This window comes from Rhopalosiphum maidis, chromosome 4 (assembly GCF_003676215.2).
Source record: "Rhopalosiphum maidis isolate BTI-1 chromosome 4, ASM367621v3, whole genome shotgun sequence".
In the NCBI taxonomy this organism is placed as follows: Eukaryota; Metazoa; Arthropoda; class Insecta; order Hemiptera; family Aphididae; genus Rhopalosiphum; species Rhopalosiphum maidis.
The window spans coordinates 37811576-37833102 of record NC_040880.1 but is presented as its reverse complement, the minus strand read 5'-3'; the positions used below and the strand labels follow the sequence as shown (position 1 = coordinate 37833102).

The 21527-nt window shown below is 26.1% G+C and overlaps 2 protein-coding genes across 4 annotated transcripts; both read right to left on the bottom strand.

Annotated features, from left to right (window-relative positions):
• Positions 1-402: 402 nt before the first annotated feature.
• On the bottom strand, positions 403-10759 carry LOC113548661 (ubiquitin carboxyl-terminal hydrolase 7). 3 transcript variants are annotated; one of them, XM_026949660.1, is made up of 23 exons: positions 10345-10759; positions 8981-9100; positions 8205-8389; positions 7880-8095; positions 7028-7171; positions 6754-6939; positions 6605-6685; positions 6431-6521; positions 6107-6299; positions 4917-5070; positions 4649-4846; positions 4321-4539; positions 3956-4247; positions 3759-3883; positions 3600-3688; positions 3370-3537; positions 3143-3308; positions 2940-3079; positions 2776-2871; positions 2582-2705; positions 2439-2510; positions 2290-2380; positions 403-650 (listed from the first exon to the last, which is right to left on the bottom strand). In XM_026949660.1, the coding sequence occupies exons 1-23, from the start codon at positions 10406-10408 to the stop codon at positions 547-549; spliced, it is 3318 nt and encodes a 1105-aa protein (XP_026805461.1). In that variant the 5' UTR covers positions 10409-10759; the 3' UTR covers positions 403-546. The 3 variants fall into 3 exon arrangements, with proteins under 3 accessions (XP_026805461.1, XP_026805459.1, XP_026805460.1); XM_026949658.1 differs by having other exon boundaries at positions 4321-4542; positions 10345-10758; XM_026949659.1 differs by having other exon boundaries at positions 3143-3305; positions 4321-4542; positions 10345-10758.
• A 2198-nt stretch (positions 10760-12957) lies between these two features.
• On the bottom strand, positions 12958-20975 carry LOC113549409 (inositol polyphosphate 5-phosphatase E). Its single transcript, XM_026950687.1, has 8 exons — positions 19308-20975; positions 19118-19235; positions 18840-19062; positions 18552-18770; positions 18320-18484; positions 17311-17478; positions 15776-15899; positions 12958-13516 (listed from the first exon to the last, which is right to left on the bottom strand). The coding sequence occupies exons 1-8, from the start codon at positions 19943-19945 to the stop codon at positions 13402-13404; spliced, it is 1770 nt and encodes a 589-aa protein (XP_026806488.1). The 5' UTR covers positions 19946-20975; the 3' UTR covers positions 12958-13401.
• Between the last annotated feature and the right edge of the window lie 552 nt (positions 20976-21527).

Genomic DNA, 21527 nt, shown 5'->3' with positions numbered 1-21527 from the left:
CCAGTTTAAAAATAATGCCAAAATATTAATAACATAGAAATTAAATCAATACTTAATTGCAAAGATAGGAGTATAAGACAATTTAATAGTCTTGATGTAAATCTGTCACTTATAAACACATTTACTGAGTATGTTAAAGACTGTTATTCAACATTTACATATATTAATAATGTATAATAAAATTAGCAACAATGATTATTTTTTTTGAATGTCTGAGTGAAATTTTTTATAAATACTTTACAGTAAAATTGAGTTTTTAAATATACCATATATATATTTTATGTTTAATATGAATATAATAGTATTTATACAGTACTATGATCCGTAGAATAAAAAATAAAAATATAGTAAGTACCCTTTAAAACATTTAAAAATTGTTTTAAAATCAAGCAGAATTATACATAAAATAGAATAGCAATTTTAATCAAACGCAAAAACACACATAGGTAAAAAGGTTTATCACCAGTATATCAATTTGACATTACTATCACACACAGTATTTAATTTAAAAATTATTCATGATACATAATGTGTATAAATAAACTTTCAGTTATAGATTTTAATAGCTTTTTCTAAATAATTTAATCGTGTGCGTTTAGTCTTATTTGGATGTTCCATTCCCAACCATGGTCGTTGGCCTTGTCCTTGAGCTGAAATTTATAAAAAAATTTTAAAATTAAATCATGAAAAAATAACCTCATATGAGATTTTGTTAAGATTTTGTAAATTAATCTAAATAATACTATTGTCATTGCGTGTATAACATACATACAATTTTTACGTCCCCACAAATAATGTTAAATTTGGATTCAATGATAAATTATTGTATTGTATACCTATGAAAAATTTATCAAAAAATTGACTATTGGTTTAAAATTATTATACTATTGAAATTGTATTATACATTTATACTTAGGTAGAAACACAATCATTTTAATTATAGGGTTATTTTTTCAATGGTTATATTTCCGGGGTTATTTATTATGCAAATTGTAAAAAACATTCATTACTGTTATAACATGAATAGGATATTCTATGATATCAGGTATGATAAGCTTAAAACTAATATATATTTTTTGTAATTTTCATTTTTATAGAATTTAATAATAAGCATAATTGAAGATAGTTGTAAGACTTAATGTATAATATTTTTTGATTACAACAAAATTACTAAAATAAAAAGATCAAAATTATTTTTCATGTAAATAAATATATTCAATTAGAAAAAACAATAAAAACATAAACATTATACATTAGATACACTTTATTAGGTTGAAGCCTATGCGATACTGGTATGGGAATGCTGATGAACAAGTGACTAGTTATTTAAAAACGTTTTAGTTAACATAATAAATAAAACCAAGATAGATTGACAGTTACCAAAAGATTTAGCAATGATATACTAGAACACAAACTTACAGATAGTAATAAGAAAGAGATGGAGGGAAATTTTGATAGCAGTGCTGTTCCTGAATGAAAGACAAAAAGAAGATAGATTCAAGTATGTCAAAATTTGAATACAAAAAACCTATAAAAAAATGTGATTGTGTATTTTTTATACTTTTAAGCTGACGCAGGAACACAATGAGTTATAAGAATATTATTTTATAAAGTTTATTAAAGGAGAAAATATATAAAATAAAAATAGTTTAGAACTATGATTTTTTTAGAAAACAAAATAGATGATGTCAGGAACTTGTATTGTGTAAATATTCATATTTAATTTTTGTTACTTCTTTCCAATTAATAAGGAACGTACTCAAGTACCAACTAGATCAAGTTTTTTAAGAAACCACCATAAAAATCAAAGATTGGAGCAGTTTTTTTCATTAACGTCAGACACAAAATAACTAAATATATAAAATAACCAATACATTTTTCATTCTAAAAATTACAAGAGTACATTGTATAGGAAGAGAATGATTTGTACTTCAACAAGATAAATGTCAGTTTATACTCCCCTATTAATTGATTATCGAGTGGGGGAAAAAGTAACTAGGGCAAAAAATGTAGACTATAAATAGCATTAAATAAGTTTTGTGCTTTCATTAAGAATTAATTAAATATTAAATAAAATCCCATCAAAATTATCACCTGAACGATCATCATCTGAGTATATTCTTGAAAACTAAGATTTCTACTTAAGATATAATTATAATTCTGTAAGATAATAAGGATTTTATCGTTTATAACAGAAGTAAATTTATCATAAAATGTTCTATTTTATTTTAGATTAAATCATTATAATATCCCATCTACCCATAACTTAAAATGTTTTGAAAAACTTACAGGTAGGAGGTGCTTTAAAATCTTGTAAGCTCATAATATGAGTATCAGGAATAAAATTTGCTCTGACTCCTTGGCAAATTGCAAATTTATACTAAAATTTGAAATTTAATTAGCGTACAATTTTTTAAAATTCAATAAAATTAACTCACTTTTTCCAGCTCTTTGTCTAGAATACCAGTCTTGTTAACAATTCGCTCTTTTACATCTGCTAAAGTCTCTTCCTAAATAGTAAAATAATACATGAATGTATTTATTATATGAGTACTTCAATTATATTTGGCTCTTCACTTACATGTATAATTTTAATAAGAAAAGGAGTACCAAATGTCGAGTATACTTCTTTTGAAAAATGATTAACAGGAACTAATAATTCATTTTCACTAAGTTCTAATTCATCTTTTGGTACTTCTTCAACTCTGTACATAAAATTAATAATAATAAATTAATGAAACAAAAATTTAATTGATTAATTTTATTATAATTTACCTATAGTATTTTGCTGGGAAAACTGTAGCAATGTCTGGCATTTTTATTCCTGGATTGAACCATTTACTTATTTTAGCTGACATAATTTCTAGTGTTCTAAAATTTATAATGTGTTTAATTTAAAATATTAAGAAAAATAATATTTTGTCTTCCAATAAGATTACCTGAATTTTCCAGATCCTTCGGGTGATAATTCTACACTGTCATGTAATACTTCATAAAAATGAGTACACGAGGTATCATTTTTATTTAGATATAAAATTATTTCTTTTTCGTCTTTCAATTTGGGACCACACCAAATGATCTGCAAGATAAATTTAAAAATTTATATAATAAGAGAAACTAGTTCAACAAATTTTTAATTTACCTTAACTGGCTTCTTGCTTTCTAACTCATCAACTGACATGTGCATTTCCTGATAAAAGAATTTCTTAGGATATCGTTTTCCATAACTGTTATTTGTTATAAGGTCTCGAATTGGTCCATTATAAGAGTTTTTAATTGGTTCACCAGGACATTCCTTTTGACCGCTGCTAAAACAAGATATATGAAATATGGAAAGATATTTGAATATTATTATTGATATACACATACTTAACACTGAAATAAATCTGTAATTTGCGTTGATCAACAGATACTCTTTCAGCAACTGCTTGTAACATATCGTGGTACAACATCCACATCGGTAATCCCAAGGTAAATCCAGGATCGTTAGGAATAAGTTTATCACAAAATGTTATATACACTTGGGAACAAATATTTCTAAATGAATAAAAAAATTGTTATTCAATGTAATTATTATTGTTATTATTAATTCAACTTACTTAAAATGATCCATAACACAAGGATAAGTTTTTATAAGTTCTTCTTTTTGATAGATTAATATTTCTCCATAAGTTGATGACTGTATTATCTTAATGTAAAAATAATAATTGTATTTGTTAAAACATATAATTGTTAAAATAAAAACCTTAAATTCATACTTCACAAAGGGGATCATCAAGTTTAGTTATCTTCTCAATTTCATTTTTATTAGTTTCTTTATAAATTGCAAGTTTTGTATCTTCATCAAAACCAGCTCTTTTGTTCATGATATTAACAAGAGAATCTTTAATATAAATAATATAATAATTATTTTGTTATAATATAATTTTATTATTAATGTATATAAATTGTTTACCTATTGGTGCTTCATAGTTTGCAAAATAGTAACCACAATAAACTAATAGCCTCTCTTCGGGTATAAACAATTTGAAAAAAATCAGGGACATTTTATTTTTATCAAAAGGTATTAATGAACTAACACCTGGCTCTACTAATTCTAACCAAATATTCCACGTAGTTGATGAACTATCATGTAAGTCATGAATAGTTTTTAAAGCATTTGCTTCTCCGTCAAGATATAAAGGTCTCAAGGAATCATGTTTACTAGCAATAAGAGGCCAAATTCTAATTTGATTTGATTGATATTTCTAATAGGAATGAAAAAACAATTTTCATAAGTTTTATAATACATTAGTTGAAAAATATTTTTAGTTAACTTACAAAAGTTTCTGCCAATAATTGATGTACTTCTTCTAAATTATTATTTTTTTTAACTTTAACTGTTCGGAAGGTGGGCTGTTCCAAATCAAACAAGTCTATTCCCAAATAACTATCAAAACAATCTTCCAAAAAAACTTGTATATTGGTGTATATATGTAAATCATTTCGCTCTTTTCTTCTAATTGTTTCGATACGTTTTTCATCTTGCAATCGTTCTACCAACTAAACACATACAAAATCATCAACATAATACCCTAAATATAGCATATTATATTAGATCCATTAACTAATTTACATTAGATAATCTTAAATTAATACTTTCACTAACCTCTTTTGGTATGTCATTAATTGTAACTTCCTGAAGCACATTTTTTAGTTCAGAATCACGTATATAAACCAACATATATGCATTTGTACATTGCTTTATTGGCATCATATTTTCGTCTCCATCATTTCCACCAAAATTATGTTCTATTGCTTCTTCTTTAGGACATCTTGAGACAACATCATCATCAAATTTACACCACTGATGAAAAAATAATTAATATAATACATATTATTTTGTAATAAAATTAAATATATTATTGTAAATCTACTTTTCCATCTCCTTTAGGATTAATGAAAACAACATAATGTCCACCATGATTATCACCACTATGAACAAGAACTGCATGCAATATGTAATCAGCTGGAGTTTCTTCTTTTGTTTTTAAATATTGATCCAAATTAATTTTATCATAAAATTCAAATCTAGAACAAAAATGATTAAATTAATAATATAACAATACATTAAGAAATAAAAAATATGGGCAAGTGGATTCCATTAGGTTATTAGGCGAGGGAGTGGGTCACTATTATAGGTGTGTTAAATTTGAATTCAATGATTTATACGATATCATTTTGTATGAAAAATTATTCTGAGTAGAAATAATTTATCCAATAACACGTAGTGTGAAGTGATACATGGTTTAGAGATTTAAGTTATTAGCCATTTATTTTACGTTATAGTATTATGTTAGATGATATAATTTTTTCCAAAATGTTGCAATTATTATAATTATTTAATAGGTTATTATTGAATGTCATAAACATTAAAATGCTCACAAAATATTGATTTGGCTTCTTGGTTTAAATTTTATAGGATTGAAAATTTAATAAAGAACCCTGTTTTAAGCTTTTTTAATCTTAGACATAAAAATAATTTATTTTTTTATGAATTTCAAACTACAAAATAATTTACTAATTTTATCATTTTTTTTTTTCAAAAATGTATTATGGATCATGATTAAATTATCCATATTTAGGAATCAAGAAATTAACAATAAATTAGGAGATTTGTATTAAATTGTCAAGTTTATTTTAAATAATTTTACTATGAATAAAAACTGATATTATAAATATTTGGTGAAAATTTATTTACAGTTATTCTTTTTTAAGTTGCATCAAAAAACAAAATTGATGTTTTCAAAAATTGAATTGGTATAAAAACTCTAGTTTTTCTTAATTTTTATTTATTTTCCCAATTATAAAAATAAGTAATGGGAATTTTTAAATTTGAACTCTATAAAGTACAAATAAAATCTAATTTTAAATCGAAAATCTCCCCACATTTTTGAAAATTATAGTATTTAATGACAATGTATGGTGTACTCATAAAAAAAAAAACACATAATAAAAGTAGCAATACAATCATTGCTTCGCACAGAATCTAAAAAAATCTAACATTGTAAAAACAATACATTCATAGCACCACTCGGAATAAAAAAAACATATAGATTATATTTACCTATCATTGAATTTAACAGAACTATCTGTAACTGGATCATATTGGAATCGCATGAGGTGTAAATAAAAAACTGGAGGAAATGATGCAAATATAACTCCCTTTTCAGCATCTTGTAAGCCATACTCTCCAGCATCATATCTGTTATCTCCATCCAGTATCTCAACTTGTATATAATCTTTGAAGGACTCATAGACTTTAAAAATATAAAATACATTAAATAGTATGCACTAAGTTTATTAATAAGTTAAAACATTAATTAAAACAAATTAACCCAACATACATATTTGAAAAAGGTCTAAGGTGAAACAATCTTAGATAACTTACTGTTTTTTTTCCCTTTTATATTAAGTTGAATGTCATAAAACGTCTCAGTTCGTTTTGAAGAATAATCCACATTTTTACAATTTATATATGACTGAAATAAATATAGCAAAAATATTTCTGTTTAATATATTTTAAATGAAAAGAAAAGTTTATTAAACTGAAAATATAGCTTACTATCATTTTGCCTTCAAATAACTTAGGAATTGTTCCCTCCACACACGTGCCTTTCATTTTATTTTCCAATTTATCGAGCAACTTAAATAAGTATATAAGAAATATTAAATTAAAATTAAATAAATTTTGATTTAAAATATTATACATACGACTCTTAAAAATTCTTGAACATCATGTTGCATAAATGAATCAAGTGTTTCCCATCCAAAACTTTTCGTTAATTTTTTAGTCCCAACAGGTTTATCATAAAATTGAAGCTCATGGAATACTCTTTGTAATGCTAATGCAACACTTTTATTGCTATCATCGCTTTCAGTAGGCATTTTGTATACAGCCTAAACAAGATTATTTGTGGTCAAGTGTAACATCAGCAAAAATGACAAATATAAAATAATAATAATATTGAAGATTATTAATATTTACTTTGCGTAGTTGATTAGTGAAATATAATGCTTGTAAAAGTGAATTCATATAGCAAGTGGCACCTTGGTTTTTCAGACCTACATATCCAGTATGTTTTTTGGAATCCCAACTGACACCATGTGGTGCATCAGCTGTTACAGATACCTAAGATGAATTTACTATTATCAGTATACTTTTTTTTTAAATTGAATAAAAAAATAAGATTTATAAATTTTTTATACTGAAAAAAGTTGTAGGTATTAATAAACTATACATGTATATAGTTTAAATGGGTGATTAATTAATTATTTTTATGATACGTCGCCTTAATTAAAAACAAGAAACTATGCCATATAATATTACAATAAGTATATAATTATTATTTTCATAAAAATGTTCTAAATCTATTGTGTGCAACCTAGGGGTCAAAAACAAAATTTTAATAGAAGGGGTCCCCAATAATTTATTGGCTAAAATTTACGATTTAATTTATATGAATAAAATGTTTGTATACATATAGACCATTAAGTATAATATAATTACATGGTAGGAAGGGGCGTCGTATCATCAGATTAAATAATTTTGGGGGTCATGGATTAAAAGATTGAGCACCACTGTTCTAAATAACAAGAAATTAAAAATAAAACACAAAATCTAAATAATTGAGAAAATGTAGTCTAATAATTAATTCTTCTTTATACTTCATAGTAGCAATGTGAATTTTAAAATGGAAATTTTTTTTAAAATTATATAGCACTTATTTAATTTTATATATTATAAGTTCAACTAAATTTAATTCAAATAAGTAATAGGTAGTAAGGTAAAAATAGTAAAATATTCTATAAATGTAAATAATAATAAAATTAAACTCACTTCAAATATCACTGTATCATTTTTAATAAATCCTTTGGCTTCGTCTGTTATGTCTTCCCAAGACATAAAAAAACTAAATCCCCAGTCATTCTCTTTTGGGTAAAACAGATGTTGAATTTTACGTTCAACATTAGAGATACCCTCTTTTTGCGATATAACACGAAGTTCAGCACTTGCATTAACGCTCCAGGAAGTATTTTCTGATTCACCATTACACTAATTAAAAAATAAAAGTGATTATGGTTTTTGTGGTAATAACTATAATTATAATAAATAAAGATCAATAATACTGAATGTGAATAATATGATTAAAAAAAATACATACTTGAAGGAAAAAACCAACAGAAGGTTGAGCAGGTTTAGCAGATCGATTGTCTTGGCTTACTCTATGCATTATCATTATTTTCCATGGAAGATCACGAACATAACAAGGAGGCGATAATCTTTGATCTTTAGATTTACTGAAATTTTCAATTTCAAATCTAAAAGTTGCTTCTGGTCGTGCATTATCTAAAAATGAAATAGTTGTCATTGCAAGTTAGTTTATCATGCCAGTTGACTTAAGATTTACGAAAAAAAATATATAGTATTTAAAAAAATAATGGTAGATTAAAAATCCATTAAAATTAAAAGAAACACAACAATTTGAAAAATATTTTTTTTATATAACAAATAATTACTAACTTTGGTGTTAGACCACCTAACCTCTTACTTGATGGCAATGGATTTGGCTAAGCAGATGCCGATTGCTATGATCAGAAGCATCACTTAATAATTCTATCAACTGCCTAGCTTATAGTAGACTTGTACAGTATAGTAATTAATTAAGCATAGCTATTTGTAAAAATAAGATGATAACAAAATCGATAAAAATTGATTTAATCAATGGGTGTGATTTCACAAAACCAAATGAAAATTAGCTACCACTTGAGGAACGAGATTACAGAGTAAAGTCATTAGAGAGATGAAATTTTATTACTATTACAATTTTAGTTATTTAAAAAATTTTTGTCATGTAAGAAAATATTTTAAGCAAGTTAACAATGAACTGAAATTATTAACAAAATAATCGATAAATAATTAATACTATATATTAGTTACCTTCTTCCATCTCTACATCAGTTATGGGTATTGTTTCAGGGGGTTCTTCTACTAGATCATTAATGTTTGGTATATCCGGACCACTTCCATACACAAAAGGTGTTCCATCATTAGTGAGCACTATAAATAAATAAAAAAAAATGAAACATTGTTTATCAAATTAGTTAATTGTTATATTATAACATGTAGTTAAAAAATAAATTGAAAATTAGGTACAAAATTGTTTTTAATATTACTTATCACTCTTAATACATAATAGTATAGAAATATAAGCTCAACATCCTTCAAATTATTAAAAATAGTAATGTCTCATCAATTAAGTATATTCTTAGAATTAAATCATTAAATTAAAATCAAGTATTTGTTAAAAAAAATATATAGGTATTATTTTTATCTTAATAATTTCTATCAACAAAAAAATCAAATTCTATAGGAAATTAGTTCATAATATGTAAGATCTAGATATATTAAATAAAAAATTACCCATATTGTTAATACAAAAACAAACTGGATTATAATTTAATGTTATGTTTTTACTGTATTGTTAAAATTTGCAACCAACAAGTTTTAAAATTATGATATAAGTATAGATGTGCCTTTCACTATGATATTTTCATTCATAAACAAAAAAAATTTAAAACTAATTTTATTATTTCTTCATTATTCTTATGAAATTATCATAATGATAACAGAAAAATAAGTCATTATAAATGAACATATGATTAAAATTCCTACGATTAATAAAAATTAACTGTATATATTTTCAATTATCCAATATCATTCTAAATGCTTTTCTAAATTCAGGTATAATTTATTTTATTTATATGAAAGGAAAGTTGGCAAATACACATGGAGCATAGAATTGGGCTTAATGACTCAACAGTATTCTATAGAATGCTGATCACTGATTAGTGATCACACTACAGTATAAAATGAAACAGTTCAAAACTTAATATATTATAAAAACAAAAAAAAATACTGATAACAAACAACTGAAATCAGAAATAATATGATGACAGCATAGTTTAAACCATCATTAGATCAGTGTTGTAAATCATTTTTGATAGGTTGGTTATCAATTTATCGTCAACTAAATAAGAAATATTTTTTTTTTGTCTGTGTGAATAGGTACGTAATTATAGCAACAAAACGGCATTGCTGTATCATGCCGTCATCTCAGTTATCATTCAACAGAATTATAAATTTGCAAGGGCAATTGTTTTATTTATTCTATTTCATAAGCAGAAATGAGTAGAGGAGGTTATGTCATTGAGGTGACGGGGGGCGAACAAAACGGATAAACGATCTACGTTTAAGTAAATAAACAAAATATAACAATAGCTACTGGAAAAACGGCTACATACTTTCCGTGATGTCCATTCCTTCCGGAACGTCATTCTGACTGTCCCGTTCAACCATGTGGTTCATAATACGGGGCAAAGGATTCGTTTTTGACTTTCTGTTCTTGTTCCGTTTGCCGAACGGCGTGGCGGTGCGCTTGTGTTCCGAATTTTTGTCGGCCAAAACGAACTTGACTGGCTTGCTCAGTGTACGCCCAATTTCTGCGACCGTCAGTCACAACGGCACATGCGTCGAATAATGTATACAGAGATTTTTGGATGGAATGGAGCGTTGTTAAATGACTCCAAAATATAGACCATTCAATACCGCGGACACCGCGATATGCAGTTCCAATTTCGCGTCGGTAACGACGGCGGCGGACGTTCGTTTGTTCACGTTACACGGATTCGGTGCGGAAACGGAATAACAAACAAGATGGCCGTACGTAAGCACCGATACCGTGCCGTACATCATGTCGGTCGAACGGATGGTGCAATGAAAGAAATCGGGCAGTGCGTCCCAAAATGACCGTGATAATGAATGGTGGAGTTGTACCTTACGTCCTTAATAAAATACATATGAAATATAAGGATTTCTGTTTATTATATATAATCTGTGTTGTATAATATGATTTAAGCCATGGGCTATACTATGGACATTGACTATACTGTAGTTTCACAGATTGTCAATATTATATTAATACCGGCTGCACAATAGATAATAATTTTTATCTATTTATCTACATTGTTGGCCACGATCACGGTTAAAGATATACTGGTTGCACATCTAGATATGATAAGGAGACCTGGACAAGTCAACCTACGTATTATGTACTATCAGTATTCTATGGTAGTATAGAAGTTCTGTGTATTAAACTAGAAATCAGGATAGAATGGATAGATTGAATTTAATCAATTCTGTATAATATTATCGTGAATTTAATGTATTTTATGACCAAACATCACTAAACTAAATACTTAGTTTAAATTAAATATTTAGTTCAGTGCTAAACATATAAAACCATAAAACGTGTTGTTGAATTGTTGTCCTATTCATCAATTTAAATTATGATACTAGAGGGCTGATGATGTCTTCTTTGGAAGAAATATAGTTCTTATAGGCCACAGCTGATATCATAAGTTAGTTTACTCTTCAGCTCTTCACAAAGACAAATAATAATAATAATAATAAAAAACTAGAGATTACTTATTAACGATGTGTCATTAATGTGTAATGATACAAAAAATATATGATTTTGAATGCGGATACTGCCACCACCAAAGGACTAAAAATTAAATCTTCATTAGATAATAAGATTATTAAAAATACACATTTCTTTAGTATAAATGATTGTATTCCGAATATTTTGTTAAATTTGGTACAAAAATTGTTTTTTAATTAAATTTCAAGTGTTTACGTTATATAAAATAATGGAAATATATATATTATAATATCATAATTACTCTTTTATGAAAGATCACAAATGAATATATTTAAATACTGTGGCGTAGCATGAAACTTGTAAATTACATTAAAATTTAATGTAATAGTACAGGTCCTGTGGGCCCCAACTTGGACTTAACTTGGGGCCCCGGCCTAAATACGTGACTGCTTAAATATTATAGTTGCATATTAATTTTTTAATTTTATAATGTAATTGTATTGATCCCAACTTGTAAAAAAAAAAAAAAATTGTATTGATATGTTATTTGTTAATTTAGCAAGCCTGTTTGTACTTCGTTTTAAGTAGTAAACAACCATACTTTAATATTAATAATAAGATTACATCAGTAAAATCTCTTAATGTCATAGTGACATACTGTTAAGACTAACTTATACCACAGATAATAACAAAAAAGAGAAAAATACAATTAGGAAAAAGAAATATTATTTTTATATTATTCAGTATGATAAATTTAAAATACACATAGCAATATAGCATGAAAAAAATTCAGAATTTAAAATATAATAAATAATGACTAAATAATACATAGCATTTACATTAAAACTTGCTATATTTTCTTTAGAGTATGATTGATTGATAAATTATAATAAATATATTTAGTTATTGAGGATTTTAAAATAGCAAAAAACTATATTTAAAAAAAAAATAGGTACAAAAAAAAAGGTATAAAATGAATGAGAAATGTTAAGTACATAAAATATTAAAACATTCATCATAAAAGTCTGAAATCTATACCTGTCGATATAATATTATAATCACAAAATTAATAAATAAAACTAATAAACAAAATAACTAATATTATAATTATTTATGCTAATTTGCATAACACTGGAGCTATTTCATAAAATATCACAGTAATTAAAATTTTGTCTACTTTTACATAGATAATATTAGTGAAAATATCTGCAAAGTTAATTTATATTTTAATGAATATGGTTAATAAACCATAAACCACTAATATATAAAACAATACAATTAATTGTCAATGAAAAAAGTATATAATAATTAATATTTTATAGTAATTATTTTTATCCGTTTAGTAGATTTATTTTTTTTATCTTGGTAGTACCATAATTAAAAAAGAATACTGAATTGATTATGTTGTTATAATAATAAAAATTTAAATAAAAAAACATTAATTTTAACAGTATAAATTGTGGTTTAACAAAAATTACAATAAGATTAAAGACTAGGTGTAGTAAAATAAACAGGTAAAAATTAAAATAATAGCAAGAAAAGGATTATAATAAGTGGTAAGTGGCATAAAAATTGCACTTAAAATTACAATTTATTTTGACTAGACAAAATTACTTTGGTAAGGTTAAAATATCTATAAAACTTCAAAAAAATTATTAAAAAATAATATTAAAATGAAAGCACCATAGACAGTCAAGCAAATTTAATATAGCTGTTTGTTTTATCTTTTACATGCAGTCTTTTAGTGCGTTATTTATATGTCATTTAACTCCTTAATATTTAATCACTTTTGATTAATATAAATGATTAGTTATTTGATCCCCCTTTATATAACATTCTACAAACTAATATATAGTACCCTTTTAAGAAGATTTTATCACTTTTTGCCAATTTTTAGACTTAACAGTTTTTTTTTTTGTTATTGTACATTACAAACAGCAGAGGTTCCAACACGTTTGTCCATACTTGCTGCTCGTCTTTTGATTGCTTCCAAGTATACTTCACGATTAAATTGTCCAGCAGCCAAAGGCATACTGAAATATATTCATATATAATTATACTAGAACACAATATATTTTTAAAGATATTGAACAAAACAAACCAAAATTACTCAATTTACTGATAGATAAAAAAAAATAGATATTGCTCTTATATCAAAAACCTACAACAACAAACAATATTTTTTCAGGCTACAATATGTATAGCAGGGGTCACCAACTAATTTCTATGGAAGTCTGTTTTGAAACTTACCATACTAGTTGCGGTCCCTAACACTTTTAATAATTTAAACATATAAATAAATACATTTTTTTTTTTTTTTTAATTAGTTTTTATATTTATTTATTTATGCATTTGTTCAATACAGATTAATTTTTTTGTTGTAATATTAATTTTATTTGATACTTCGCCAGTTGGTGAGCCCTGATGTATAGAATAGACTACCTCGACTGAACAAGCCTACGCAGCTTTTGCCATTATTATTTCATCACAAATTAAATATAATCTTCTCCCAAGCTACGACTCCCTACTATTCCAGTAAGAAACATATTGATTACACCACTTAATCATACACCCACAACAACATCTACAGTTTATTGACTTCCTTGGCCAGCAATCTCTCACCACCAAACCAATCTTTTACTATGATCACTTGGCTACAAATTTATTCATCTCACCAAAACCATTATCCTGACATCAATCAAATTGATTAACAAAATCAAATCCATATAAAAACACTATTTACTAAACAATACAGAATCCATTTTCATTGGTAAAGATCCAGTTTTTCATCTGACAAACAAAACATTAAATCATATGGATAGTGTAATATAAAAAAATAATACAAACCTACAGACCTAACTATTTCAAGTCAAAATATCAAGCCTTGAGTATATAGGACAGGTCCTTAAGGAAACCCAATAAAAACGAAATCAAAATTAATTCATTCATATCCTCATAAAAAAAGAAGACAGCTAATAAGTTATATCTAATAAGGGATAAGCAAATATTTTTACTCTACATTCTAATATTCATCCTAAATTAAGCAATATCAATAAAATTGTTCATTTTTTAGGTTATCTATGTCATTTCCCGTGAAACATACATCACTTGGCAAAATATAAAAACTGAAGGATACAATTCACTGGTTACACCGCTATCATAAATAAAAAACTAAAATTTCTTCCTAAAAAATCCACAATAATCCTTTACCTACTTATATAACTCAATACTAAGATTGTCTTATTTCCCATAAATTTGGAAGTTTTCAACAATAATTCTCATACATAAATCAAAACCTCTTCATATCGGCCTATCAGTCTATTACTAGTGCTAGTCAAGGTTGATGACAATAAGTGAAAATAGTCATAACTATGTAGCATCCTTCAATTACCTATCTCATCTTATAAAAATAAAAAATGGACATCCGATTGGAAAATAAAATTTAATACTGAAAAGTCTTTTCATGTTTCTTTCACCTTAAGAAGAGAAATCTCACCCGTCCTTCTTTTAGAGAATAGAAATTCCAATTGAAACCCAAATTAAATAATTGGACCTCATTTTAGACAAATGTTTTACTTGAGGGTCATATTTAAAATAACAAAGAAAAACTTAAAAGTAGACTACATATCATTCGTCTTATTCTTAAATCAAATCTTTCCCTTAACAATAAAATAATTATTAAAATCAATGTTAAAATACATTTGGAATTACGGAATATAGATATGGAGGTGGGGGTTGTGCTAAAGCATCCTAAATAGAAACGATTCAAGCATTCCAATCAATTACTCTCTGTTTACTAACTTCTGTATCTTGGTATGTTTCTAACAATTCACTCCACAATGATTTTAACATTAAAAATGGGATTCATTAAACCAACTATAATACTATATAAGAGTTCTGTCACTAGACAGCCTTCCACCTCATACTATATCTTTTTCTTCTTCTTCTGGCACTTAGTATTTTTTAAGAGTTTTGGCCGCCATCACAATATACCTCCATTTTTCACGGTCCTGAACTACTTCCCTCCAATCCTGTACTCCCAATCTTTCAAGGTTTTTCTCCACAACATCCAGCCACCTTTTCTTGGATCTCCCTTAAGGTCTCTTTCCCATTGGTTTTCAATTTAGGATTGTTCTACTTTCTTAGTTTCTTGTTTTACTTCATACCATCATACTATATAGCGATGTAAATATTATCCACATCATGTATAATAGGATATCCTAATTGCTTATTCACATATGTTACAGATTGTAAATTTTCTGTTTTGATAAAAAAAATGTTTTAATTCTTACGTATCAATGCCCGGCCGAATCGAACATTTGTAAAGACCCCAAACTGGTTTATGATCAGAAGTACATACTGATGGAACTGAACAGTAAGTTAAACATTCAATACTAGATGAAGTACAAGTGGATCCTGAAAAAATACATTTTTATATGATACAATAAGAAATTAACAATATTGATACAAAACATTTAGAAAAAAAATAAAAACTATAAAAATAAATTATTATAGTCTATAACCTAGTAAAATACTTAATACAATTTAGTTTTTTTGTTGTTTAATTGTAGTTTTCATATAAATGTTTATTTAAATAATACAAGGTGATTCATTTATAATAAAATACTCATTATTTCAAAAAGTATTCATGTTTTTGAAAACATTTTTTTACATAGTTTCAAGTTGTTAAAAAAACAATGTTTTTATTAATACAATTATTTTTTTTAAGTTTTTTACTTTTTTGAATGACAACATAGTTTAATTTCATATTCCAAAGCAGAATAATTTTATGAGTATTTTGATACATAAAAATCAAATTTTGAGCAGGTATTTTATGAGTTATACGTATTTAAAGTTTAGACAAGCGGAGTGGAGTGGTGCGAAGTTACCCCACAAAATGTTTGTCCACTACTTAAAAAAATATAATTATTTTATGAAAACATTGTTTTTTTTAACAACTTGGAACTATGTAAAAAAGTGTTTTCAAAAACATGAATACTTTTTGAAATAATGAGTGTTTTATGATAAATGAATCACCTTGTATATAATATTTTTTTAAATGTAGTCAATTCTATTTTATAAAATAAATACAGAATGTTAGGATAAAACTGGTCATAGTTTGTGCCTTTGAAATTCATAATTATTGTCATTTGATCAAAGTAACTACTATTGGCAGTTAAAGTTAAAATTAATTTTAAATAATCATTAACCCATAAACATTTTTATCTCATCGAAAAAAAAAGAATAGTTTTGTTATAGTATAATAATATACAATCATATATATTATATTATTAATATTATTATTATATTCAATAATTCAATATTATAATTTATAATTACTAATTCTAATAATTAACAGGCCGTTTTCGTCCAGATAACTTAGGCAATGAGGATGATAATATTGTCATTGCTATACTCACACGATAGTATTTACAATTACAGTATTTTAATGTTATTATTTTATTATCAGCACTACATTTTTACTTTATATTTTTAAATTTTAAAATAAAAATTACTAAATTACGGACTTTTAACAATAAAATATATTTCTGTTATCATATTATACCTATATGTTTTACATACAATACATTAGTTTAAATATTTATATTAATTAATTATATAAAATATTTAAATTCATGTTAATTTTATATTTTTAATCATTGTCTGATTATCCTGACTCACCTCAGTACAAATTAGTGCATATAATTGATAGTCCACAAAAATGTAACTAAAAACATTATTAGGGCTAAAGCATCTGGGTATCACTAGTATTAATCTACTATGTCCTACCAGTAACTCTCATTGGATGAAATTTTATGATATTTACCTGTAGGACTTGGCAGAACCTGTTGTTTTCCACATTTATAAAGAATTCTATCTGTATATGAAGGTGTTCTTTGTTTAGCAGATGTATCAAACATTTCAGTTCCTGGATCATACTTATATGTTGGTGCAAACGTTAATGGGCCTTCTTGAAATCCACGAAATACCAAACCTATAATTAATAATGTTTTAATTTATATTTTGCTTTTTATTTTAATTAAAGGGGTTATTTCAATGTTTGCTCTTTCATAAAATGGAAATAGCAAAAACCAGTTCATAAAAAGACATGTTAAAAATATTAAAAGTGATTAAAAAGCTTAATATTTATAATTAAAATTGTTTTCACATAATTGGTGATAGATTATGTCATAGTTATATTTACTTTCAAATAATGTATGCCATATAGAATAATAGTGTATTTTCTTGAACTTATTTTTACCATGTTTAACATTTAAGAAGATAGTTACATAGTGGTATGGAGTTTTCTGTATAAACTGGTTTTTATTTATAATATTTTGCATACTTTATTTCTATTTTTATTAAAATTATTAGCAACAAGAATATGATTTAATGAATTAAATAAATTAGTAAAAGTATTAAAAATATGAAATACTTGATTTTTGTATTTAATAACCATACATTATCATAGGCAGACCTAGGATACAAACTGTAGAAAAGCTAATCCTCTTTTTAAATACTTAAGGAGAATCTTTTTGTGTAGCTATAGTAAAGAAGGAAGAACAAAAATTAAAAAAATTTTTTTGTCGATAATTAAGTTAAAACAATTCTTAAAGTTATAACTTTTTATATTTTTAAGCTTTTTTTAATTTGACTTAAATTTGGAAAAACTATAGATAACAGCTTCAACTTTGTTGGTACTTAAAATGCTTTGCTAGGTCTGTGATTATTATACTAACATTACTAACAATTAAAAGTTTAAAGAATATTAAAATGATGTTAAAATTAGTTAAATAATATAAATAATTTAAATTATGAATTAATTAAAAAATTACCGTTTGAAATACAGTCATTTAGTTGATCTGAAAGTGTTTGATGCATAGGAGAAGCTAAAGGAAATCTATGCTGTGTTACCCATTTCATTACTTCAGGTCGCGAATGGGCCAGTCTAAAGTTTAAATCTCCGCACCAAAATACATAATCAAAATTATTAGTAACATCTAAAAATATGAAAAATGATTTGTATTAATACGATTGGAAAATTAAGTTTAAACAATATTTATGTACCTTTTGTTTTATGCTTAACAGGCAAAAGTTTTGGAAGTTCCAAAGATTTAATAATTCTACGCACATCTTGTAAACGTTCTTTAACTTTTTCTACATGTGCAGTAAGATGTGATGTTATAAATAAAATTGATGATCCAAATAAAGAAAATGATATAGCAACAGCACCTTTTGTTCGAAATGCAGTTCCTGGTCGAGTACTAAAACTTGATTCTTCAGGAACTAAATATAAATAAGACATTTAATATTCTTGAATCTCTTTAAAATATTAGAATAATTTACAATTCTTACCAGAACAAAACCAAATCAAATCTCTTCTAATATAAATAGCCAAGTGTAATGTGCCTAAGGAAGCAGAATGAAAAAGAATGTGTGATGGACCAATAGTTTCTTGAATATTTACTTCCCATTCAAACTTATCAGGATAACTTTCTTGGGTACCTATAGCAAGAATATCAGGCAGATGTGGAACTGTATCAGGCAGTAGTAGTTCATTTAGTTCAGGCGGAGGTGCCTAAAAATTATTGTAATTAATTAAAAACATTAATTCTATTAATTATTTAATTTACTTGGCCATTCATGTTCCATGTTCCAACATAAATACGAACTTCTCGATTATGTAAGACACGTTCCAATTCCATTGCTCCTAGTAAAGAATTTCCTGCAATACGTCCATGCAAATAGTTTCTGAACAAAAATAAAATAAATACATATATATAAACAAATATAAATTAAAATTTTAATTTAAAAATGTTTTACCGTTCTTTAACATCAGATGTGGGAATAAGATGTAATACTTGTACTGCAAATAAAGCCTGTCTGGCTAAACTATCCATTGAGTTATTTTTAGTATCAGTTTTTTTTAAATATTCAGATGCTGTTAAAGTAGTTGTAGATGATGGCCGAATTGGCTTTGAATCTGCTGTATTTATACTATTGGTTTTTGGAATAATTATACTATCAGCAGATACATGTTGTGCATTGCTAAACATTTTCCGTAACCTCTCACATTTCTCCAAAGAAGGGGTTGATAGTTCATTTGATTCAGTTTCTTTATATTCTGAATTTACACCGTTAATAGTTGAATGTAAGCCCAGACTCAAAGAACGTTTATGAGAAGTATTGGGTTCCACTGCACAAGAACATACATCAGGTTCATTCGAGTTTTCTCCATTTTGGAAATCAGACGGTGTCTTTGTTGTTTCGGTAATTGCACAACATAAAGAAACATTTGTGCTTCTATTGAGTGGATTAGAGACATTACGATATGGACCATCTAATTGATAAAATGATTGTTTTGATGTATCAATTTCGGGTGTCGTTGGTTTTTTTTTCTTTAAGTGTAGTATACTTAACAAACTCGATTTTTTTTTAGGCGAAATATTAGGTTTATTCATGTTTATAACTCACAGTTCGGTCATAAAAGAAGACGAGATCAATTTTAGCCGTAGAGAAAAAAAAAATATTTATTGTATAGTGACTAGGAAAACATTGTAACGTAATCATAATTTAATCATCCTAACAGTATTACTAAAATTCAACTACGTCTAAATAAGTACTTATATCTATCTAATCGTTGTTTGTGCATAATTAAAAATTTGCTTATTTAGAGAATAGAGACAACATCGGCAAAGTTGATGGTTGTAGACGGTTGTCAACTTGTCGTTTTATGTTTTTTCTGATAAACTGATAAACTTTCTTGATGTAAGCTTGTAACCACGAACAGTGTAGCGGTAATGCTGTTACGTGATTGCAAGAGTAACCATAATCTATCTAAGAGTAACTGCAAGTGCAAGCCTAAAGCCTCAAGTCCCTTCTATTCCGACTGACGGTTAGAGCCTAGACTGCCTAGAGGCATGGGAATGTGACTATGGGTATTGGCCATTGGGTACTGTGTAATGTGCTTAATCTATAGCCCATGGGGTATAGTTTAGTATTTACTATTATTACTGAATAGCATAGGTGTAAATTGGGGGGAGCGAAAGGAGGCCTTGCTCTCCTAAAATAAATTAGGAGTAAGTAATATAATAATATTCAATAATAATTGATAAATAACTATATATTTGCCCCCCTAATAGATTTTCAAGTTACGCTCATGTTAAATAGTAATTATTGTTCTAAGTATTACTTTATAGTTATTAGTTATACTTTACTGAATATTGCGAAAATTTTAACAATTTAGTAATTACCTTTATGTATTATTTACTTCTGCTGTCTGCTCTGAATCGTTGTAAAATAATATAACTAAACCTCCTGCATCAGTGGTCCCTAACATTTCGTGAAATGTATGATTCCGTGGTCAATACGAAATTGCAGTTTTAAAACCGTTCGCCGACACCACATTGTTGCACGTGACATGAGTAGGAAAATGTATAATAATAACCAGATAGAATAAGGACTGTTCGTGGGAGACATTTAGTTTCTTTTTTTATTGTTTTACATTTAAAACTAACTTAATATATATATATAGAAATCATTAATTTATATGATATACAACATTACAACAAAATATCTTACCACTACAAAATAAATAAAAATAAATCAATCTTATTCTGTGAAACTTGTTCAAAACACAACTATGAATAATAAAGTTGAGAGTACTATTTCAAAGTTTTTAGATAGGTAGACCTACTATTCTTAGCTGTACGTTTTAAATACCATATTCCTCGTCCCTCAATGGAATACCCAATATTTTTTTTCTGAAAGTTAACTAAATAGAAACAAGATTCTGCAATTTACAACACAATATTTTTTTTTTTAATATTTACTAGGTCAAAATAATTTAACCAAAAAATTTTCAGTAATCAATTAGCAAATACACACATCTTAATAATGTATAAATAAAGAAACTAAATAGTGATATTCTTAGATTTATTCTTTTAAATATCCTTTGTATAACTTTTATAATAGTAATTAGGAATTAAAGTTACAGAGAAAATCTATTGTATTAAATATTTAGTTGAATATGAATATGTATAG